General features: G+C 50.6%; 2 protein-coding genes across 4 annotated transcripts in view; one reads left to right on the top strand and one right to left on the bottom strand.

Moving 5' to 3' along the window:
- The window catches only part of TECR (trans-2,3-enoyl-CoA reductase), a gene marked incomplete at its 3' end in the record, with an annotated part of 28,144 nt that extends 18,331 nt beyond the window's left edge, over window positions 1-9,813 (bottom strand). For all 3 annotated transcript variants that reach the window (XM_079917935.1, XM_079917937.1, XM_079917938.1), the window contains exon 1: window positions 9,686-9,813. In XM_079917935.1, the coding sequence (XP_079774061.1) occupies window positions 9,686-9,700 (15 nt within the window). In that variant the 5' untranslated portion in view covers window positions 9,701-9,813. The remainder of the gene's footprint in view (window positions 1-9,685) is intronic.
- A 6,527-nt stretch (window positions 9,814-16,340) lies between these two features.
- Window positions 16,341-20,069, top strand: DNAJB1 (DnaJ heat shock protein family (Hsp40) member B1). The gene is made up of 3 exons (XM_079916951.1): window positions 16,341-16,616; window positions 17,796-18,376; window positions 18,679-20,069. Exons 1-3 carry the CDS (start codon window positions 16,406-16,408, stop codon window positions 18,907-18,909), a joined length of 1,023 nt encoding a protein of 340 aa, XP_079773077.1. The 5' UTR covers window positions 16,341-16,405; the 3' UTR covers window positions 18,910-20,069.
- The last annotated feature ends 4,083 nt before the right edge of the window (window positions 20,070-24,152 follow it).

Here is a 24,152-nt window from a genome sequence, read left to right as displayed (position 1 = left end):
TGGGGCCTGTCGGTCGTGGTCGGCGCTTCCTGCAGGATCCCCATCTCATCCTTACATGAAAACTCAGAGTTCAAGTAACTCTGGGTCAAAAATGGGGGGGAAAAAGTGGCCAAATTCCAAAGTACCGAAAGATGAGCAGAAGCCCACACTAACGCACCAGAGCTACACATGCTCACGGCCAAACCCATGGGTTCCAGGGAACGGCCAGGCACCCCAAAAGCGTGCGGCACCCTCCTGGGACCCTCCTGCTCGTCGGGTTGCGGTGCCTTTTGTGCGGGCACCGACAATGTGCCTAACCGACTGCGTGAGCCCGCCCTGCCTGTATGTGTAGGTCTCTTAACAGGCAAACACACAGTCACTAGATCCACGTCAGGGTGACAGAGGAGAACCTCACACAAACAGCTATCAGAAGGTGCTACGTGCTACGCGGAGAACCGAAACAGGAGGGCTGACAAGTGTGGCCTGGGTGGGTCAGAGGGAGCCCTTCAGAGGACATTCGAGCTGAGACCTGAATGACGGGATTCGCTGACAGGACGAGGACAGCCATCTCTCCAGAAACTGCCCCAGCACTGGGATTTCCCCGGCCTCGACCCCAGCCCGTCCTCTGTGGATCCCACCTCCAGCCAGGAGATTCCGTGAGACTTGATTCTCTGCAGTGGAGAGGATTCAACAATACACTGTTTCAGACTCTACATATCTCCCCAAGAATTCTGCTATTACCCTCACGCACAAAGAGACATGCTCCCTCAACCCCACCTCCTGAGAAGCGTCATTTCGGCAACTCCCCCAACCCACCCTTCTCCTTCTGAGTTAGCTTCTTGAGGTGTCCTGGGAGACAGCTTCTCCTCACAAGACTACAAGCTGCAGCTCTTGGACCCCCTCAAGTTCAGCCTGCTTCCTGCTGCTCTATAAAGCCCCAAATGCTAGGGTTAAACTGCCCTCCCCGCCCACTTGAGAGATCCACTCCCACCCTGAGGACAGGCACCGTTCCCTCAGGCCCAGTTCCCTCACAACCGGCATTGTCCCCAGCCAGTGCTCCCTGGTCCTTTTAAAGAGGGGAAAAAAAAGAATTCAGAAGGCCCTGGGAGACGGCACAAACCCTGCAGTCTCCCGGGCTGCCTGAATGGCCCATGACTTCTGCTTACATAAGAGCCTGGTTCGGGCAGGGACAGGGCTGTGCCAGCCTGCCAATCCCCACGAGCTACTGAGAGGCCCTTTATCCCCCAGATGGCTGGGAGACGCTCGTGGCCCATCTCTAAGTAACCGTGGGACTGGGCGTGGGGGGGGGGGGGGTGGGGGGGTGAGCCCCAAACACCACCCACAGCGCCCTTGTCCGTAATGAGAACTCTCCCTCATGTTTACATAACACACACCATAGTGGGAGGCCCCCCCCCCCAAGGACTTAGCAATAAACTGCCCTCTGAAAGTTAAACTTTTAGGTAAAATCAACAGGAAAAAGAAACTTCCATCACCGTTGGGACAAAGTCCACAGGTGTCTGGGTGTCTACAAAGGCTTGCCTGGCCAGCCTCATCTCTAGACGTGGGACAACCACGGAGTCTGGCCTCCAGGCCTCTGCACAAGCTGTTCTCATCCCTTCCCAGAAGACCTCCTCTTTCAGGTCTCAGCTTAGATGAAGACACCCTGAGGGGAGAGGCTGTGGTTCGTTCAGCCCAGTATTCCTGGCGTATGACAGGTATAGAGGAAAAAAAAAAAAAAAAAAATATATATATATATATATATATATATATATATATGTTGGAAGGAATGAACTAATAAATAGACGATGGACCGGAAAAAGGTGAGCAGAGTCCACCACGGAGGAGTGTCCAGACCAGCAGAACCTGCCAGCGACCTGTGCAACAATGACGGGCAGGCCCACGTGCAGTCTTGGAGGCTCCCGTCTCAGCATGCCCAGGTTCCAGAAGGAGGGGGACAACAGGGAACAAGACACTTGTGGCCAGGGTGGACCCAGGGCTTACGACCACCCCGTAAAGCCAACTTCCCTAGGTTGGGACCACTAAGGACAGGTCGCACGGGGCCACCTGAGCCCAACACATGCAACACTGGACTCACCCAGGTCCCTGCAGCAGGCCCCCACTCACCCTTCTACTACTCCCTGTGAGCCTGACCGCAGGGAGAAGACGCATTCATCTACCCATTCGGAAGCTGCAGGAACAAGACACCAAGAGCCCCTGCCCTCAGGGAGCTCAGAATCTGTCGGGGTAGAAAGACCATCAAGTTCCCAAATGAAGACACAACCACAGCCCAAGGAGGGCCAGAGGAGAGGAACAGAGTGCAGGGGTCACACTCCAGACAGGATGGTCAGGGAAGGCCTCTCTGAAAGACGCTGAAGCTGGGCTCTCAATAACAAGAAGGGAGCAGGGACGTCCCTTGTGGTCCAGTGGTTGAGAATCCGCCTTCCAATGCAGGGGGCGCGGGTTCGATCCTTGGTCAGGGAACTAAGATCCCGCATGCCACGGGGCAACTAAGCCTGCACGCCACAACTACTGAGCCCGCACACTCTGGAGCCCATGTGCCACAACTAGAGAGAAGCGCACTCACTGCAATGAAGAGCCCGCGCACCGCAATGGAAGATCCCACGTGCCACAAATAAGACCCAGTGCAGCCAACAATAATAAATAAATAAATATATTTTTTTAAAAGGACAAAAAAAACAAGAAGGGAGCAGGCATGGGAAAAAACAGAGGGAAGATCATTTCTGGCTGAGGGAAGAGCCTATGCACAGGGCAGGGATGTGGATGTAGATGTTTGAGACAAAAGCAGGACACCAATGAGTGAGCAGAGCAGGGGGTAGAGGAGGACCAGGAGACTCTGAGGGGAGTGTTTTCAGGCGGGGAGTGCTAAGATCCTCCCCGCTACACGGGAGAGACCCTCTGGCTGCTGCTGGGTGGGGAACACAGCCAGGAGGGGCAAGAACAGAAGTGGTGCACTTGTGAGTACGAAGGCTGTGACAGGCATCAGAAGACCAGGCCCACTGTGAGCACCTGCCTCTTGGAATGGTTCTTTGTCACCAAAGTTAAAAAGTGGGTTCTGGGGAGTTCCCTGGTGGCCTAGTGATTAGGATTCGGCACTCTCACTGCGGAGGCCCGGGTTCAGTCTCTGGTTGAGGAACCATCCCGCACGCTGCGCAGCACAGCCAAAATACAGAAAAGAAAAAGGTGGGTTCTGACTGGGCTCTGACCTCACTGAGGGTCGTCCCATAGAGGAGGACGCAGCAGGTCATCCCAAAATGTGACTTTAGTGTACGTGATGTTATATCAGAAAGGATCTTTGGCATCTGGGCTTCTTCCTCCATCTTCTGGGCATACTGTTTAGCAAGAATCCATCTCCATGGGCCTTGTTCACTGACAAGTCATGATGCGTTCAAAACAGGCCACATGCAGGGCTTCCCTGGTGGCTCAGGGGTTAAGAATCCACCTGCCAATGCACAGGACACGGGTTTGAGCCCTGGTCCAAGAAGATCCCACATGCCGCGGAGCAAATAAGCCCATGCACCACAACTACTGAGCCTATGCTCTAGAGCCCGCGAGCCACAACTACTGAGCCTGTGCTCCACAGCTACCGAAGCCCATGCGCCTAGAGCCCGTGTTCTGCAACAAGAGAAGCCACCACAATGAGAAGCCCACGCACCGCAACAAAGAGTAGCCCCAATTAGAGGAAGCCCGCACGCAGCAATGAAGACCCAACGCAGCCAAAAATAAAATTAATTAATTAATTTAAAAAATTTTAAAAAAAAAGGACACATGCAGAAAGCACTTCAGGTGGCATCACTGACGCAGATCTGTCTTTATCCACCTAACCATTTATCCTTATCCGCCTAATGATTTATCCCTTGACTATGGGCCAGTAAGTGTGCTGGGCACTTCACTCTCCTCAGTGGCCCTCCGAGACAGGTGTCTTTATCCTGGCTTCATGGATAAGAAAACTGAACTGTCCCGAGACAGTTAAGAAACCGTCCCGAGAGCAGACCCAGTGGCTTGCAAAGGCCACGGCCACTCGGCCACACATCATTCCTTCCTCAGGGCATGAATGCCTGGGCCAACCCACAGTGAAGCCCACTTTGAATCTAGTAGAACCCAGGCTCTGCCGCTCACTAGCTGTGTGACCTGGGGTACATCTCTTCGCTCCTCTGGGCCCTGGTTTCCTCATCTGTCAAATAGGGATAAGAGGACTTTCCCTGGTGGTGCAGTGGTTAAGAATCCGCCTGCCAATGCAGGAGACACCGGTTCGATCCCTGGTCTGGGAAGATCCCACATGCCAGGGAGCAACTAAGCCCATGCGCCACAACTACTGAAGCCTGCGCTCTAGAGCCTGCGAGCCACGACTACTGAGCCCGCATGCCTAGAGCCTGTGCCCCGCAACAAGAGAAGCCACCGCAATGAGAAGCCTGCGCGCCGAAACGAAGAGCAGTCCCCGCTCGCCGCAACTAGAGAAAGCCCACGTGCAGCAAGAAGACCCAATGCAGCCAAAAATAAATTTAAAATTAAAAAAAAAATAGGGATAAGAATAGTACCAACTTCATACGTTTACTGTGAGGGGTAAATGAGTTAATTGATAAAAAGCACTTAGAGTGAGCACTGTATCAGTAGTGGCTTTCATCATGATGCTCTGGCTGTGCCCAGGTTATTAAAACATCCTCAGCTGCCACTGTCGATATCAGCAAGAGGGTGTTAAGACCTCACCTGAACTTGACCAACCAGCCCAAGGTCTCGGGCTTTTCTCATCCTCATCCAGCCAAGACTGTCAGTGAAAGTACAGGGTTTCCCAAACAAACTCAACTGCGTTAACAAGACAGGTAGTCTTTGGGGAGCACAGTCCCCACCCCTCCACGCAGGGCTGTCAACCCTCCACCTTTTTCACTCCGCAGGAACCAGTTATTCAAGAGGCTCCGCTAGGCTCAGGGTTCCCCGTCCGCACCCCAGTGCCCCACCAGTGGGCCCTAACAGCTGCCCTGCCCTGCCCTGCACCCGCCCAGCCACACCCAGCACTCAGCTTCTCCCGCCCACGTCCTCTACCCAGGCCCCGCCACTGGAGTCAGGCAAACCGGAGGCCAAGGTCCAGCTCCACTGCTTCCTCGCTCTGAGACCCTGAGCAACTTAACCGACTTCTCTGAGCCTCAGTTTCCTTACCTGTAAAGTAGAAGTTAACACTGGTGCCCACCGGATCAGGTGTTCACAGGACTCAATAAACTCTGGTCGCTGTTATTACCAGCACTGCCAGCATCACCAGCAATGCCACGGCTCTGGCTCTTCTACGGATGAGGAATCAGACAGACCTGGGTCTGGATCCTGTCTCCACTATGCTGTAATCTTGGACAAGTTCCTTCACCATTCTGAGCCTCTGGTTCTTTATCCACAAAACGAAGAGACAAGGCGTACCCACCTCTCAGGGTTTTTGGAAGGACATGAGAAGTGTGCCCTGTCGCTGAAATTATCATCCAGCAACAAAAAGTAACCCAGAAAGAGGGGGATCATAACTGGGCTCCTATCTTGCCTGCAAACGCAAAATCAATCCCAAAAGCGTTTTCTGAAGGCCTGTTGGATGCAGCCTGCAGAAAGGTGTGAGTGAGAGATCAAGCAAGTCCCATCTCAGAGCACAACACTTTCCTGCAAACAGGCACCAAATTTAAGTGCAAAAGTCAGAGACCAGCATATTAAAACAGCGCTTGATGGCCAAAAGAACCCAAATTATCCCTCACCTTCTACTTCAGACGGACACAAGAATTCAGAAGAAAAAAGTATAGGAAACAACAGACACTTAGGATGCCACTTCCCAGGTTAAACAGATATTTATATTTTACTCTATTTACATCAGATTCCCTTAAAAAAAAAGAAAAATAGCTGAAACCTTCCCTATGCCTTTTCCTCCCCCTCCATCTCTACCCAAGCAACGGTTCCTCTAACTACTGTGTAATTCCCATACATTTCTCATCTCATATTACAATTTATCCTTTAATTAGGTATATGTCCATAAACAACACACATTAAGTCTCATTTGGCATGTTTTTTAAATTTATAAAATCTTTTGCTATTTGCTTTTCTTCCACTCTACAGGATGTTCGGAGATTTATTAAAGGACCAGGAAATCAAACTAGATTGTTTTTCATATAATGGAATCGTGCACAAGTTAAAATAAATGAACCAGAGCTACATGTAGCACCTCTCCTTTTATGCATACCCCTTGAGGATATATTTCCAGCAATTTCATAATGTTCTTTATTGCTGGCCTTTGCTGTCACAATTAAACAGATTTTGCTCCAAGGAGCTCAGAGAGATTAAGTAACCTGCGCTGGGTAACAATTATTTAGTGAGTGGCAGCGCCAGGCCTGTCCAAGGCCCATGCACCTACGGCACCATTACACATGAGTCTACGTTCTCCTTAATCTTCACCTTCCACCCAGTTTTCCGGCTCTAAACAACTGCCTCTTGACCAGAACTCTTGCTTCCAGAACTTTCGCGTACTTACTCCTGTGGAGAAAACTGAAGCAAGAACCGTATTGGTCGAGGATTATTCACAAGATGAGAACCAATAGAGCTACCCTTTTTTTGGGGGGGAGGGGGTGGAAGATCCTAAATGGGGCAGTGGGGACCCCGCGAGGATGAGGCTGCCTTGCCTCCGGGAACCCAGCTGTGGGAAATGGGCAGTGACCTGGGCCCAAGAAGGCTGAGAGGGACTGATCATTCCAGGAATTAACAGACTCACAAGATATAGCAACTATTTTTGAGCTGCCACTGGGATCATCACTTTGACCTCTCATCTGCAATGGCAAAACAAAATTAAAAAAAAAAAAAAATCCTATAGCCTCGGATAAGCAGTTCCCTTATCGACGTTGCTCTGATCCCAAGACAATCCCAAGGCCTGCTCTGCCTTCCGAGGAACTGCTTCAGCCAAAGCCCGAGAGTCACCTGTTCTACCTGCTTTGTCTCGCTTAGGCCACTGAAGGGACACATCGTCCTCTCAAGACCGTAGAAGGGAGAATGGCAGTGTCAGCAAACTGTCATCACAGCAGCAGCAAATCTCCCCGCCAGCTGGAACCCTACCTGCCAAAAACATCAGATATCAACCCTCACTAACTCACTGTGTCACTGAGCAAGTCCTGCACCTTTCTGAGCAGCATCTCTATCGCTTGTAAATTACACGTCATAATCTCCAAGGTCTCTCTCAGAGTCAAAAAGGTCTTTCTGGTGGGTGTTAATCACTCAGTGGATAGGGGGTCGCTTGGGGGTGGAAGGATGGACTTAGTCCCCAACAGAAATACATTCTTTGCTATGGATAACTGACACCTTTTCTCAAACTGTTAAATGTGAGGGAAAGAATCTCTGCTATTTTTATTAGTCTGCAACAAACATCCAGCGCTGATCGGCCTTAACACAACATTGTAAAACAACTACACCCCAATAATAATTTTAAAAAAAAAAAAGTGGATCGGCGTGCTGTGAACTGGGCTGGGAGACAACTGCTCCTCCTGTACGGAAACTCTGTAGCTATGACCTCAGTGCTTACTGGGCAAATGTTAGCAGAGAATGATAACAGAGAACACAGCAAATTAACAATTTTATTTTCTTTCTCCAAGGTCACTTTGAACAGTGGGTTTGAAGCCCCTCCCTCCTTCTGGGAGGGAAAGGGCTTGAGTAAATTAGAGCATGTCCTCCAGTCCAAGCCATGGGCCTCAGGCTGTGCCCAGCTTCCCGGAACAAAAGTGCCCACCCCAAGGGTCCTCTGGGGCCTACTTTATCTGCCTGCCAACTAGCAAAACTGACTCCATTTTGTAAAAGACCACACGTATCTTCCATCGTGCATCTTTCAAAGTGAATGTGGCTTTTTCTCCAGGGTTGCACAGAGGTTTTGAGAGGGAAAACTGTATTAGGAGAACTTTATTAGAAGAACTTCAATCTATAATCATAAAGTTGAATGAAGCATGAGATTATTGAATCCTACCTCCTCATTTCTGAGCCATGTCAAAAATGACTAAGGACTTCTGGGTTAAAGGTTTCAAAATATTCTGGGTAAATTACCGCCAAAAGTAATAATAGTAGTAGTCGTAGTAGTAGTAAAGGGGGTGGGCAGAAACGGTGGTATTCCACTGGTGAATAAAAACAAGAAATCTCTCCTTGTACTTACATGAGCCACCTAACATGATCAAATTCACAGAGGCAGAAAGTAGAATGACAGTTGCCAGAGGCTGGGCAGAGAAGAGAAAGGGGGTTAGTGTTTAACGAGTACAGAGTTTCAGTTATGCAAGATGAAAAGAACAGAGTTCTGGAGATGGATGGTGGTGATGGCTGCACAACAATGTGAATGTACTTAATGCCACTGAACTGTACTTTTAAAAATGGTTAAGGTAGGGCTTCCCTGGTGGCGCAGTGGTTGAGAGTCCGCCTGCTGATGCAGGGGACACGAGTTCGTGCCCTGGTCCGGGAAGATCCCACATGCCGCGGAGCGGCTGGGCCCGTGAGCCATGGTCGCTGAGCCTGCGCGTCTGGAGCCTGTGCTCCGCAACGGGAGAGGCCACAACAGTGAGAGGCCCGCGTACCGCAAGAAAAAAAAAAAAAAAAAAAAAAAATGGTTAAGGTAAATTTTATGTGTATTTTACCACAATTTCTTTAATTGGGGAAGGGAAAAAAAACAACCAAGAAACCTCTCAACCTGCTCATTTTCATTTGGGGACCAGCATGGCATAGTGGTTAGCAACTGAGACTCTGGAGTCCTGAGTTTCTCTCTCTGTTCTGCATTTACTAGCTCAGGACCTTTGAGCAAGTCATCTGACATCTCTGAGACTGTTTCTCCATCTACAAAAACAAGAATAATTAATAGTCTCCTACCTCACAGGGGTGTGAAGATAAGAAAACAACGTAACAGAATCTCACGAGCACAAAAGTAAGCACTCTTCAAATTATCCTTATTAATTTAATAATAAATTAGTTTATTATTTAATGTTACTTATAAGGCAGCAATAATTAATTAAATTATTAACATTATATTATCAGCTAGGTTGGTAAGTGCATCAGAACACTTCGTTTTAAGGGAAAGAGGCCCGAGTTAGGAGTCAGAAGACCTAGACTTCAAGACTGGTTATGGGTGTGAGATTTCTCCTCGGTGACACGCAGGGGTTGACTGAGATGATCTCTTATATTAACAGAAAACAAAGATCAGCTTTGCTGGTCGGCGGGAGCCAGCACTGGAGCTACACCTTCACCGCCTAAGCCGCTCAGGGAGACGTCCCGGGCGAGGAAGGGATCCAAAGATCAAGCCTCTCTGGGCTGATTGCAAAGCCCCTTCCAAAGCCCGAAGCAGAGGCAGGGTGCAAGGTTTGTGCAAGACACCCTCAGACTGGAAGCAAGGGTTTCACACCCTCGCTCCTCCCCTGCCAAAGTCTGCAACTCATCCCGCGGGGGGAGCTACAAGGAACCTGTAAGCTTCCCAGGTCCTGCAGAGACCCCAAGAAAAGGCAACCCCAAAACAGCCTGGGTTGCAGAATTAGAAGTACCTCCCCCGCATATGCGCACTGCGATTTACGAGTGGCCCCGGGGCACAACGCGCGCCTACTGCGCCTGCGCCTTCCGGCTCGGCACAGGGCGAGAAAGGGGGGGGTGTTCCCGTTGTCTCACGAAGAAAAAAATGGGTCTGCGGCGGTCGCCCGGCCCCCGTTTCTTCGCTTCTTACCTCAGAGTGCTTCATGGCTCCCTCACACGGCGGCTACTGCTCCTGCTGCTGCAGCTACCTGCGCGCAACACTGCAAGGGATACCTCACACGCTCACGACCTCCCCGCGAGACTAACCGCGGCTCCGCGTCCGCCCCGCTCCTCCCTGCCGCGCGCGCCCCTCCAGCCAATCAGCGCACGGGGCGCCCACTTCGCCCTCGCCCAGCAGGGCAGGTCCGAAAGAGAAATAGCCGCTCTCGCCACGGGGCTAGCCAATCAGCTTGCAAGACCCACCGAGAGGGCGGAGCGCGGGCAAGAGGGAGGGGAGTCGGTAGAAAGAAGGGGCTTGGCTACCCACCAATCAAAGGGGGCCTCGGCGCCGCGAGCCCCCCCCCTGCCCCGCCCCTTGGTGGCGTTGCTGTGGAAACCAAGGGAAGCGAAGGTTACTGCAAGGCGTGGGGGAGGGAGCTAGCAGTTGAGTGACGTAGAAGGCAGCCTTCGCGTGGTGGGCAGCTCGACTGGATGAATTCCGAGGTGGGCGGCCCCCGGGGGATACCGGGGAGCAACGGGAGAGGGATGGGGGTTGGAGGCATGGGCTGGGGCACCTGGATGGAGAGGCCTTTCTGTCTAGGGGACCCGTATCTGTCATGAATGGGAGGAAAGGAAAGGGGAAATGGGTGGTGAAAAGCCTTCTGGAACCGCCCCCAACCTGTAACCATTCTGGGGCTGTCTTCACTCCCTTTGCAAGCCCCCGCCCCACCTTGCTCGACTCGAAGGGCACGGAGGCCACATTTGTCTCTACCTGCACGGGCCAGTATGGTCACCGCTGGCCACATGTGTCTAGTGAGCCCTTGAAATGTGGCTAGTCAAAACTGAGATGTGCTGTAAACATAAAACACAAACCGATTTCAAAGACTTAGTACGAAAAGGAAAATGTAAAAAAAAAAAAACAAAAAACCTCATTAATCACCTTTTATGTTGATTACACGTTGAAATGATGTTATTTTGGATATATTGGATTAAAATACATTATTAAAATTAAACTCCCCTGTTTCTTTTTACTTCTTTAATGTGCCTGTTGGAACATTTAAAATCAAACACAGCTTGCATGTGGCTGGCGGTTGTGCCTCTCACACTAGCTCTACTGGACAGTGCTGGTTTGGGGTCATGCCATGCTTTTGCTCCATTGATTGTCATGAGCAGGCTGGGAGGCTGGTTTCCACCACACACACACACACACTCATGCACACTTAAGACAGGACCTGGCACACTCCCTCACCTTATCTACTTTCTCCTGATTCCAGACCCTGCCCCTGAGCCTTCATCAACTGTTGAACCCTTCAGAATTCAGAGGCCTGACATCAGGGACATGGTGAGAAGTCCTCAAAGATAGATCTCTGATTCACAGGAGAGCAGGGCAGGGAGAAGGTGAGTCAATGCTCGCACTTAGTCATCCAGGTTAGGCTCTAGAGACTTCTGAAGCTACAGCTTATGGGGACCCCTGTCTCCAAGTAAAGGAAGCTAAGGCTGTGGTCTTCAGAAATTCATTACCTTTTTCATCGGGCCTATCTGGGCAAAACAGATGAAAACATAGTGTTTTATACTTGTACTTTCTCTTGTACAGATCTCTTCCTGTTAGCAGTTGTGGGGCTCACAGTATCTTGAGATCCTTTATGTACCAACAGGCCTCATTCCCTGGCCTCATGGAGGGGGATGGGGGACTACTCGCTCAGAGGCCACAAGTTTAAATCGTACGAAGTTGAGTTACTTGAGGTGTCTACTTCTGAGATGCTGAGGGGGCAGGGTTGAACCCCTAAAACCCAGCCATGTTTTGCTACTTTGCCAGTTCTGCCAATTTCCAGCTTCTCCAATGTGGTCTGAGTAAGCATGTCTTCCCTATCACTGGGTTCCAGCTAGGCAAGGCGTCTGGTGTCCAAATAGATGTCATTTTTGGAGATTCCACACACATTCCTACAGACTCAGAACATTCTGGAATTTCCCTTTCGAGACTGCTTCCCTGAGCCCTGAACTCACTCAACAGGCACCAAATAATTTTGTGAACCTACTATGCTGTGTGCCAGCCGAGGCATAAAAATAATTTCCGTCCCTCTCCTCACCTACAAGAAATGCATAGAAAGGCATGATCCAGCCTGCAAAGAAGTCCTTTGTTTTTGATGGGTATTACACGTGTGAGGACCCCTTGTTGGCCTCACCTGGCTTCCAGTAATCAGTCTGCCAGCAGAAACCAAATCCACCCTCAGAATGAAGACTGGCCACTTTGTTCAAGCCATTCATGACACTGTACCACGGCTCTGACTATACCTGTTGGTAGGGACAGCTAGAATGTCCAGCACAGTGGCTGATTCATAATGGTGACAAGTAAATACATTTGGTATTTGCTGAGCCAAATGTGATAAGTCCCTTAGAGCAGTTTCCAAAGGGGAAATTCTATTTCCCACATGCAAGTAAGATAAGATCTTGACTCTTCCAGGAACCTGGCTTGGCTTGTTTTTGGGTGTGTGATCAAGCTGATTCAGAGCTGTGTGAGGGAAGGTAAAGCCTATAGCAGACAAGCCAGGGCTGGTTAGCAACTTTCCACTGTGTCAGGAGCCCCAGAGAGAGGTTTCCCAAGTTCTGTCTTGTCTGCCTTTTTAATTTTTATTTTTAAGTCCATGGGATTTATTTTCTTTCTTCTTATTGACGTATAATTTACATACAGTAAAATTCACCTTTTTTAGTGTACAGTTCTGAATAAATACAGACATGTAACCACCACCACAGTCAAGATACAGAACATTTCCATCATCCCCCCAAATTCCCCTGTATCCCTTTGCAGCAGATCCCAGCCCCTGGCAACCACTGATCCAATTTCTGCATCAATACTCTTGCCTTTTCCAGAGGTCCTTTAAAATGGAATCACACAGTAAATAGACTTTTGAATCTGGCTTCTTTCATTAACATAATGCATTTGAGGTTCCTCTGCATTGTTTCCTGTGTCAGTAGCTCAGTCTTTTTTTATGGTCGAATAGTATTCCATCATGTTGCCAGATCACAGTTTATTCATTCACCCACCGAAGGATATTTAGGTTTTAATGGCTGTTGGTAATGACAAATAAAGCCTTGATAACCATTTGCTCATGGGTTTTTATGTGAACATAGGTTTTTATTTCACATGGGTATTCCACCAGGGGAAGATTGTTAGCTTGTATGGCTGTAATGCTTTTGAAGTTCTTTTTCATGAAGAGAAGAGTTGAAAAAAATGGCGATGCTTTTTTAAAAAAAATTAAGTCTTTATCATCATCTGAATCACATCTTAACGTAAGCTGATGTTTACGTTAATGTTAATGTTAATGTCATGTTAATACTCATAAATACTCAGTATGCCACACACTTTACACCTCAGCATTTTATTCACTGGGTGACCTCAGGCAAGTCACATGACCTCTCAGAGCCTCAGTTTCCCTACCGGTAAAACAGAGGTAATGATAGTCCAAGCTCATAGGATTATTGTCAGGATTAAATGAGTTAATACACATCAAGTGCTTGGAACCGGCTTGACACAGAGTAGGACCATGGCAGTGTTAGCTATTATTATGATGTTCATTTCCTGGCCCCTCTCAAATTCATCCACATAGCAACCCTGGGAGGTAAGATCTACCCTTATCCCATTTTATGGAGGACATACCTAGCAATTCGAGAGGTAGAGCAAGTTGTGCAAGATCACACAGGCAGTAAATAAGTAAATAGTGGGTCCAGGATTTCAACGGAGGCTGACCGACTCCAGACTCACCTGCTTAGTTCTTTTTATTTTTTAATTTATTTTTGGCTGTGTTGGGTCTTCGTTGCTGCGCGCGGGCTTTCTCTGGTTGCAGTGAGCGGGGGCTGCTTTTTGTTGCGGTGCGCGGGCTTCTCATTGCGGTGGCTTCTCTTGTTGCGGCGCGCGGGCTCTAGGGCATGCAGGCTTCAGTAGTTGTGGCTCGTGGGCTCTAAGAGCGCAGGCTCAGTAGTAGTAGTTGCTCCACGGCATGTGGGAGCTTCCTGGACCAGGGATCGAACCTGTGTCCCCTGCATTGGCAGGTGGATTCTCAACCATCGCGCCACCAGGGAAGTCCTGCTTAGTTCTTACATTAGGGTTCTATTGGATACCAAAGAAACAGAACCAGTAGGATATATGTGTTTGTGAGTGTGTCTGTGTATTAAGAGATTTATTTCAGGCATTGGCTCACACGATTGTGGGGGCTGGCAAGGCAAGTCTGAAATCTGTAGGGCAGACCAGCAGGCTGGAAACTCTTGGCCAGGAATTGATGCTTCATCCTCAGGGAAACCTCAGTATTTGCTTTTAAGGCCTTCGGCAGTGAGAGCGCAGAACCCTAACCACTGCACCGCCAGGGAATTCCCTCAGTTTGCTTTTGAAGCCTTTCAACTGATTGGATGAGGTCCACCCACAATACCAATGGTCATCTCCTGTACTTAGAGTCAACTGATTATAGATGTTAAGCTAACCACATCTACAAAACACCTTCACAGCAGCACTTAGTGTTTAATTGAATAACTGGGTACAAGTGCCTGGCCAAGTCGATGCATACAACTACCCATCACATCTTCTCTTCTTCTCTGAGTTGAGAGCTCAAACCTGTGCTGAGATTTCTGCAGAGGCCACTTTTCCAATAACATTCCAAAGTGCCCAGTGAGTGTCCAGGTCAAAGAATCATAGCCATAAGAAGAGATGTTGAGTTTTTGTTTTTTTCTTTTGGGGGGGGGGTTGAACAATTAAAACTTCCTGAACATGACCCAGGCTCGCTCAAGGAAGGGAGAGTTCCCAGCTCTCAGGTTGCCCCTAAACACAAGGACACCCTTCACATGATGTTTTTGGCCCACTCAGGGCTATGTGAAGACCCTTGGAGGCTGCCACATCTGTTAACTCTTAAATTTATAAGTGTGAGGAAATCCACAAGCTCTGAGTTTTTCCCCATGGTGACTCTCCCGCTGTTTATGTAGCTTTTAAAAAAATCAAACTCTCTCCCCTCCACGATTGGTTCAGGAACCCTGCAGTGCTGTGCCCCTGGGCACCCAGCCCAGACTCATCCTCCCAGGTCAGCTGGTGTGTGTCCCAGTCCAGAGTCCTTACTGACACGGTTACCCTGGGGTCGGGGTGGCCAGGGATGGCCGGAATCCCCCTGCTAGACAGCAGGGGAAGGCCATGGCATCTTTCTCAGGAGTTCCAGCCTGCACAAGGGCAGTAGCTACCAGAAGCTTTTTGCCAGGAAACGGGTGGCTCAGCAGCCCACCATTCAACCAGATGGCTAGTCACCCCTTTGACAGCACTTCCTCTAGGCCAGGCCTGTCCTGGGCACTTCACAAATGTTGAATCAACGTCAACTTCAAAGCCCTATGAGGCAGGTACAACTACTACCCCCATTGTACAGATGAGGAAGCTAAAGGCCCTGGAAGGCTCAGTAACCAGCCCAAGATCACACAGCCAGGAAGAGCTGGAACCAAGAATGAAACCGGGCTGTCTGGCTCCAGAGCCAGTGTCACACCGCCCAGACCTCCCAAGCAGTTCTTCCAGGAAACTCTCCCCTTCACAGGGCACCACCACCTACCCACCCCTCTTCCCTTCTCAGGTGGTACCCCTTTCTGAGCCTTCTTACCCCGTCAGCCCTGCCCTTGACCACAGACACCCCAGACTCTCAGAGCCGAAAGGGATCATGTTGCCCACAGATGAGGAAACAGAGGTCTTGAGAGGTGTATGACACGCCCATGTCTCCCCCAAATCATAAAGGTAGTGGGGAGGGGAAAAAGAAGGTGTATTAAAAACAGCCAGGAATATTTACGAAGCGTCGGTTCCAGACACGTTTCTGCCACTAGAGACCCAGCACTGACAAGACCCAGTCCCTGCCCTCGTGGCGGTCGCAGGCTGGGAGAAGGGTGACATTTAGCATGAAAACCAAGGAACAGGGTAATTTCAAATTTCAGTGGCAGGGGTTCTTGAGAATACGGTAAACTGAAAGACTTAAGGAGCTGGACTGAGAAGACCTCTCCAGGGAGATGAACTTTGGTCCCGGGTGCTCACCTCGCTTTACAGGGTACTGTATAGGTGAGGACAGGGACAGTACCGGGGCTCCCAAGTGCATTCTACCCACAGCCGGTAGAAGAGGGCGGGTGGATAATTTTAGTCCCAGAAGCAGGGTGGGTGTCTGGGGCAATGGAAGATTAGGTAACTCCCCCGCCCCGAGACTCCTGGCAGGAACTGATTCCCACGCCCTGTGAGATAAGAGCGGGCACGTTTGCTTCTGCTACGGAAGGGGCGGGGCCTTCTCCGACCCCGCCCCTTCCCGGAGCAGCGCATCGTAACCTATTGATCCAGGCAGGGGGCGGGCTGCGCGGCCGGCCGGGTCGTCAGGAGCAGTAAAGCAAAATCTCTATTGGTTCCCGCGGGGGGTGGGCGGGGCCTCCGCCTCCCGGGGGCGTGCGCCACGGGGAGGCGTTGCCGAGGGCGGAGCGGGAAGGGGCGTGGCCGCGCGCAGGGGGCTGTTGGCGGCGCGGCCCCGTCCCGGATGTTGCGCGTCGCAGCCTGGGCGGCGGCGATTGGTCGAAACTGCGTAGGGGGCGGGGAGGAAGGTTCTGGAGTGGGCTGGCGGGCTCTGGAAGCTTCCGCCGGGCGGGTATATAGACTCCGGGAGCGGGGGGCGGCGGAGCCGGGGGACGGCTACAGCTGGGCGGCGAGCGGCAGGCGCAGGCAATGGGCAAGGACTATTACCAGACGCTGGGCCTAGCCCGCGGTGCGTCGGATGAGGAGATCAAGAGGGCCTACCGTCGCCAGGCGCTGCGTTACCACCCGGACAAGAACAAGGAGCCCGGCGCCGAGGAGAAGTTCAAGGAGATCGCCGAGGCCTACGACGTGCTCAGCGACCCGCGCAAGCGCGAGATCTTCGACCGCTATGGGGAGGAAGGTAGTGTGCGCGCTCGCGGCCGGGGGCGCGGCCCCGTCTTTTGACAGGCGGAGAAACCGAGGCACAGCGGCCACGCTGCGGTGTCCCGGGGAGTGGGGGACGCCCCGGCCCCCGGGGGCGAGCAGCCCCCGCCCTCTGGCCACACGGGCCTCCGGTCTCGGATAGGCGGCCGCCCGATGGGAGGAGCAGCCCTGGCTGCGCTGCTCGCCCAGAAGCTTCTAGTATGTCTGGGACTGCCCCTCCCTGGGCTCCCGCCTCCGCCCACGGCCCCGATCGGTCCGGGGTGCTGAAGGAGAGGGTTCGGAGGCCTAGCTTGAGTGGTGGCATTGTGGCCCCGCGGGCCCTAGGCTCACCTGGGCGAGGTGCAGGGCGGGGCCTCTGGCTGAGCGCCGGGCACAGCCTGCGTGTAGTGAGCCTGCAAACGAGAGTGACAGTTAATGCCGAGCGACCTCCCGGAGCTCTCCGAGGGTGGAGTGAGGTAATCACTGTAAAGTGCTTACTTGGCTCCGTGCCGTGCCGGGCACGTAGGTCGGCCGTCAAGGTGTATGGAGCAATGGGGCCTGTCTCTGCCCAGCCTCCCCGGGGTAGCTCTCTTCAGGGAAAAAGAAAGCGTTCTTGGTGTCCAGTTGTCCGTTGATGACTCAGGCTGGCTTCTGGGCTTGGTCTTCAGAAATAAGTGACTTTTTATATAAGAATGATGGTAGTAAGTGCCAGGGTGTGAGAATTTGAAAGTCTCCGTTTACAGTTTCACCTTCATCTCTACTCCCCCACACGTCTCTAGTCCTAAAGTATTTAGGAGTAAACATTTAGTGAAAATTGATCCTGGGTTGTGCTTTTTTCATCGGATCTGTTAGTGAATTCTTTGTACTTCTTGTAACATTGCAGGAAGGATGGGTTACTCAGGTGTGAGGATCTGGGTGACCCCAAGAGATATGGCCATCTCAGAGCTTGAGCCTTTCACTACTGTCATGCCACAATGAACTACCTACCTTGGGGAGTAAGGGTTCTGTTTTTGCCGCTGCAAGTGGGAGGTAAAAGCTTGGGGTTCTTCGTTATTCTTCCCAGACAGGCTAAAAAAATCCCTCCCGCAATGACTTCTAAGCTTTTTTCCTTAAAGAAAGCTCCTGGAGAGCTAAGCTTCTAGCCAGCCATCTGATTTCTTCTGCTTTTGCTTTTCAGGCCTAAAGGGCAGTGGCCCCAGTGGCGGGAGCAGCGGTGGTGCTAACGGTACCTCTTTCAGCTACACATTCCATGGAGACCCTCACGCCATGTTTGCTGAGTTCTTCGGTGGCCGAAATCCCTTTGACACCTTTTTTGGGCAGCGCAACGGGGAGGAAGGCATGGACATCGATGACCCATTCTCAGGCTTCCCCATGGGCATGGGTGGCTTCACCAACATGAACTTTGGCCGCTCCCGCCCTGCCCAAGAGCCCACCCGAAGGAAGCAAGATCCCCCTGTCACCCATGACCTCAGGGTATCACTTGAAGAGATCTATAGCGGCTGTACCAAGAAAATGAAAATCTCTCATAAGCGGCTGAACCCTGATGGAAAGAGCATTCGCAACGAAGACAAAATCTTGACCATTGAAGTGAAGCGGGGGTGGAAAGAAGGGACCAAAATCACCTTCCCCAAGGAAGGAGACCAGACCTCCAACAACATTCCAGCCGACATCGTCTTTGTTTTAAAGGACAAGCCACACAATATCTTTAAGAGAGATGGCTCTGATGTCATTTACCCAGCCAGGATCACCCTTCGCGAGGTAAGGCACTAGGCAGGGCAACGTCTGTGGAGGGAGAAGTCTGCTTTTTGACACAGTTCAGTATTTGCTTGACACATATTTCTGAGCTCTTGGTGTGTGCCAGGCTTGGGAGGTGCAGTAGCAACAAGACTTTCCAGGGCTCTGTTTTTCCAGAGCTTCTGTGCTGGTGACCTGGGTGGATCTGGGGGCAGGGTCTTAGCTACAAAGGCCTCATGGTGCTTACCTTACATTAAACAGCCTCTGGGCAGGATGTGAGCTTCCGAAGCTACTCTCTATCTAATGTTGTCCATTTGCTTTCCAAGGCTCTGTGTGGCTGTACAGTGAATGTCCCAACTCTGGACGGCAGGACCATACCTGTTGTATTCAAAGATGTCATCAGGCCTGGCATGCGGCGAAAAGTTCCTGGAGAAGGACTTCCTCTCCCCAAAATGCCCGAGAAACGTGGAGACCTTATTATTGAGTTTGAAGTGATCTTCCCCGAGAGGATTCCCCAGACGTCAAGAACCGTTCTTGAGCAGGTTCTTCCGATATAGTCAACTGTGTTCCCCAAGGATTGACCAGGGACCTTTCCAGAGCTCAAGGATTTCCAGACTGTTCCACCAGCTGTGGACCCGCGAGAGGGCGGGAGGGCCCAGGGCGGGCTTTCGTACTGTTTTCCAGAGAATATATTACACAATCTTTTAAAGTCGTACACTAGACTTAAGTGGTTTTTCGAGCGATAGGGTGGCAGGTGGTGGGGACAGCAGGAAAAGGCAGTCCGGTCTGCCCCACTGGGTCCTGCCGCCCTCCGGGATGGGCCCACACCCTCCTCCCCCAGGCCCTGCCCAGGGGGAGAGGCAGACCCACAGCTGGACTTGATCCCTCTGTAGTCCCTTTGCTTGCAGATGTTAGACGTGGTATGGACCTGCCTTCTTGGTTACCAGGTCTTGTACACTCCTCAGTTTTTGTTGTGTAATCAGTTCATGTTTTATTCTGTATTTGTCTCCCACGTCTTACTCTTCCCCTGAAGAATCCCGTCTTTTCTCTTGCCATCTCAAATTGAGAACCTAGACTATTTTTGCCGAACTGCCTGGCCGGCTCCCACAAGCAATACCTCTCTCTCGTTCCAGCAAGACCAAGGGAGCCGGCCTCCAGTGAGCGAGCAACTTGAGCAGCTGCCTCTCCCTCGAGCGTCTGGGGCCCTGGCCGGAGCAGGGGGTCCTCTCAACCCCTGGCTCCCAGGCTGGGCGCGCTCACTTTCCTTTTCTGTAAGGCAATCTTTTGGCACACCTGGGATTTACCAGTGGCCCAGGTGATTTTTCATTTAACGGACTCTGGACTCTCAAAAGGATCTGATCCTTTTGCATTTTGCACAGCCCTAGGTATAATCCCTTTTGATAAAAGGGTCTTTGCTTCTGATTACAGGAGCACTGTGGAACGTCTGTAAATATGTTTTTATAATTCCGTGTAAAGTTGGTGTGCACTCAAATGAAACCAGTCCACAGCAGCTGCTGCTCTCTGTAAGGGGCCATGATGGAATTCGGAAGGAACCTGGTGGGGGCGGGGGGAGGCATGTAGGAACAAGTATCTGTTCCTTGCAGGCCAGTCTGGTGCTCAGACCTTTAGACTCCTTGTAAGTTGCCACTGCCAACACAAGACCAAAGTGTGTGACTTGTCAGTGTGCAGTGTGACAGCATTAAAGACTGATGCTAAACCTCAGGGGAGCGGTCCTGTGACTCTGTTTGAGGGCTCTGCTGACGGGCTGGGGTGGGGTCTGGGCAGCCCTCCAAAGGCGGCCAGGGTGGGTGGGTGGGTGGGAGGGAGGGGTGAGCAGAAGGCAGGAGTCCTCTGCAAGGGAGAGAGAAGTCACCCTCCTTGAGCTGGATGTGGTGTGGATAACAGCAACCCACAGGGCTCGATCCAGGCATCCGGAGAGCCCAGTGGACTCAGCTTGCTTTCTGTGAAGGTTGGGGCCAGAGTTAAGCAGGTCCCCTCCCAATATTCCAAGGTCTGGTTGCTGGGGCCAAAGGGAGGTGTAGGTATCTCCCCCCACTCCTTACTTGCTAGAACAGGCTGGTGTCAGGCAGACCCTGGCCAAACCAGACTAGGATTCCAGCCCAGGGCTGGCCCTGCCCTGGTGAAGACCTATTTCCTGCCCTCCCTTTATTTGCAGGCCACTGAAACTGCTTTTACTTTGCAACTTTTTTTAAGGAACTGGTTTTATTTTAAGGTAAGTAATTACACAGGCGGAAAACAATGTATTGCTATTTTGCTACGAAATGTCTTGATGTAAAAACTTAAATAACACCATGTTTAACATCAACGTAGGAGTGGCTTTCCCTTCCCACTGAAAGAATTTAACCACTGAAAACAGTCTAAGAGCAGTGCTGTCCAAGAGAACTTTCTTCAGTGATGGCAATGTTTTATGTCTTTTAAAACAGAAATTCTTTAAGATTCAATAGAAGTCGCTTGGTAGCTGCAGCCACACGTGGTTAGCGGTGACTTGGGTAAGACCTGGGTGTCTTAGAAGGGCAGCCATGTGGAGCCCAGAGAGGCCATCCTAGTTGGGAGGTGACCCCTGGAGTATCAGAGCCAAAAGGGACCTTATCACAAGATTTGTTCACTGAACCAGGGACCAAGATGACATTTACTGCAGAATTGGCCCTGGCCTTGGTTGGGGTCACAGACCCCCAGGGCTGCCAATCCCCCCGCCCCCGTCTCCCTCATTACATAGCAGGTGCCTGTGAACTTCATATCCAAGGGCCACCAGCACGAACGTGCACAAAGCCTCAATGTGTCACAGTTCTGGTAACTTATTTAGAGCAATAACCTAACCAGGGCGGTGGATGGGGCAGCGTGAGTCTAGGAAAATGTTCACAGTGAAAAAGACAGAAAGGACCCTAGTGGACAGAAAGCCTGCCCCTCAGACGTACAGCTTTTGCCCACGCTGGGCGCGGTTGTGTGTGTCAAGTGTCTGGTTGTCTGCAAGTGGACCTCTCCTCCTCCGTAGCTTCCAGTTAATGGATCTTTTTTACTTTCCCATGCTGCCTATCTGACCACGTTTCAGAGTTCCTTCCATGTCGGTGCATGTGGAGCTGCCTCTTTTTTGGGCCCACTTCATCTTCATCCATCGCACCAGGAGTGTCGCATTGATGCAAACAGTAGAAAACTCAAAATTTACATTCGGCCTGTGGTGAAAAGTCGAGTCCCCTCCCTCCTCAGAACCACTGTAGGCAAGCCATGGCATTAGAAAATTTTTCCTTTTTTAAAAATGTTTTTTGTGCGTCCTCCCAGAGAGAGTCTGCTTATATAAGCATAAGCATAATTTCTAAATGTTCAGTTTCAATTTTTGGCTAGGTAATCGCAGTACCAAATTTACAAGGGCACATAGAGTTAAAAATTCTCCCTCCCACCCTGCTTTTGAGTCCACCCCCAGTGAATGTTCCCAGTGTCTCCTGTGCATTTCCTTCTGAGATGCTGCACGAATATATTTTTCTTTTTTTGTACTAGTGGTACATACTGTATGCTATGTGTTTTTTTTTTTTCTCACATGTCATGGAAATAGCTTCCTCACTTCTGTTTTTCTACACACTGATTCTGCCAGGCCTGCTCAGGTGGGTGTGAAGATCTAGTTCAATGTTTGATGGCCCCTACCTCTCCTCTATCATTGCTCCTGCTTCTAGGTTTGAATCTCAGCTCGATCACTTTCTAGCTGTGTGACCTTGAGCAAGTGACTTAACCTCTCTGTGCCTCAGTTTCTTCAAGTGTAAAATAGGCATAATAATAGTACTTCTAGGGTTGTAAGGATTTTCAGATATAGATATATAAGCACACAACGGGGCCTGGCACAGAACAAGCACTGTGTGTCAGTTATCTTTGTATCCCAATGTGAAAGTTTCTCAGCCCACAACTGGTAACTCTAAAGACTGAGGGGAGTCCAAGGTCTTCTGGGTCAGTGCTCTCGGGTCAGGTCCAGGAACCAAATCCCCAGGCAAGCCCCTGAGACCCACAGCTCCACCCCAGCCCTCACCCAACTTGAGGAAACTGTACCTAAAGCAGGCTCACTCCCATGCTGTCTTGTCACCACCTGCTCACTCGACAGCAGCAGTGGAGCATCAGGCTCTAGGACTGAGCAGCCCTGGGTTTGATTCCCAGCTCTGCCACTCTGCAGCTGTGTGTTCTTGGGCAAGTGACTTCACTTCTCTGAGTCTCAGTGGCCTCCTTTAAAAACAGGGCTAATGAAGGTACAGACTTCATAGAGGTGTGAAAACTGGGCAAGGTAGGGCATTGGGGAGGCAAAAGAACGTGGTATTAAGAACTTGGCTTCTGGAGCGTGACTGTGCTGAGTTCGAATTCTGCTCACTGCATTCCCCTGGACAAATAACAAACCTCTCAGAGCCTCAGTTTCCTCCCATGTGAAACAGGACTAATCATAGCCACTCCCAACTTTCTCACTCCCCCAGAGCCAGAACTCAGACAGCTAACCCCTGAGAAGAACTTCACACAGGCCTGGCATGGAGCAAGTGGGCAATTAACACAAACACATATTTCTAAGGCAGTTGGGGTAAACCTGCCCCAGGTCTCCTTAAATATTAATTATTCTCATTAGTTGTTAATCATTGAAGGACCCAGCATAGTGCCTGACACATAACAAGAATTGTCCATTCAGTAAATATTTATTGAATACCTACAGTGTGCCCAGTCCTCTTCCTGATGCTGACGACACAGCAGTGAACAAAACTGGCAGACTCCTGCCTTTGCAGAGCTGACAGTCTAGTGAGTGGAGTGAGAAAGAAGAAAATTAAGAATAAATAAATAAATCATCTAACATGCTAGACTGTGATGAGAGTGATGGAGAAATATAAAACAAGTGGGTAGGGAGTGTTGGGTGCAGTTTTAAGTAACATGGTCAGTGAATGCCTCACGGGGAAGGTGACATTTGAACAAAGTGTTGAAGGAGGTAAGGGGAGAGCCATGTGAATACTGAGGGAAGGACCTTCCAGGCAGAAGGAACAGCCTGTGAAAAGGCCCTGAAGCAGGAGCATGCCTGAGTTTAAGGAACAGCCAGGAGAGCAAGGGGTGAGTGGGAGGTGAAGGCAGGGCAGACGGTGAAGGGCCTGCTGGGCCACTGGAGAACTTTGGCTTTTCCTGAGTGAGGCAGGAGCTTGCAAAGGTTTTGGTTTTTGCTTTGTCTTAATTTTCCTTTGTTTAGGGGGTGGGTGGGGAAGGGGGGAGACTGTCATTTGATTGTATAACTTCAAGTCCCTGAGCTATATCATCAGTCTCTTGAAATTTCAACGCACCAACCTTCCATTTCCAAATAGCACAAAGCAAACAATAAGCATCTATTTTCTATTAAAATCTAGTCCTTAAAAGTACAGAAATTCACGCTCCCTCCCACGGACCTGAGAATGCTTTCACGGCCTGCTGATTCCATGCTTGGTGGCAGAGGGGGACGTGGTGGTGTCTGATTTCTTCTGAGTTCTCAAACTCTATGATTATTCAGTGAGACAACTTCCCTCTTTGTCATGAAGAGAGGAGCGATAGCCTTGGGAACACTCCAGAAGGTCGTCCTTCTGAGCAACCTGAGTTTCCTTGAGGTCACCAACCATGCCCTAATAATCTTAGCATCACTGGCACCCAGGGCTGCCCTTGGCCCAGAACTGACACTCTGAGTGTTTGTTGAATGAGTAATCGGGTGACAAAGTGGACCTGCAACACTTGCCATATCACGGCTCGTGTCACGGAGTGTGCAGAGGAACACACCCAGCCCTGAGGTCTGCTGGTGGGTACCCCC

Source organism: Stenella coeruleoalba (genome assembly GCF_951394435.1).
Source record: "Stenella coeruleoalba genome assembly, chromosome: 3".
Classification (NCBI taxonomy): domain Eukaryota; kingdom Metazoa; phylum Chordata; class Mammalia; order Artiodactyla; family Delphinidae; genus Stenella; species Stenella coeruleoalba.
Note: the sequence above shows the minus strand (reverse complement) of the source record. Positions and strands in the feature narration are given on the sequence as shown.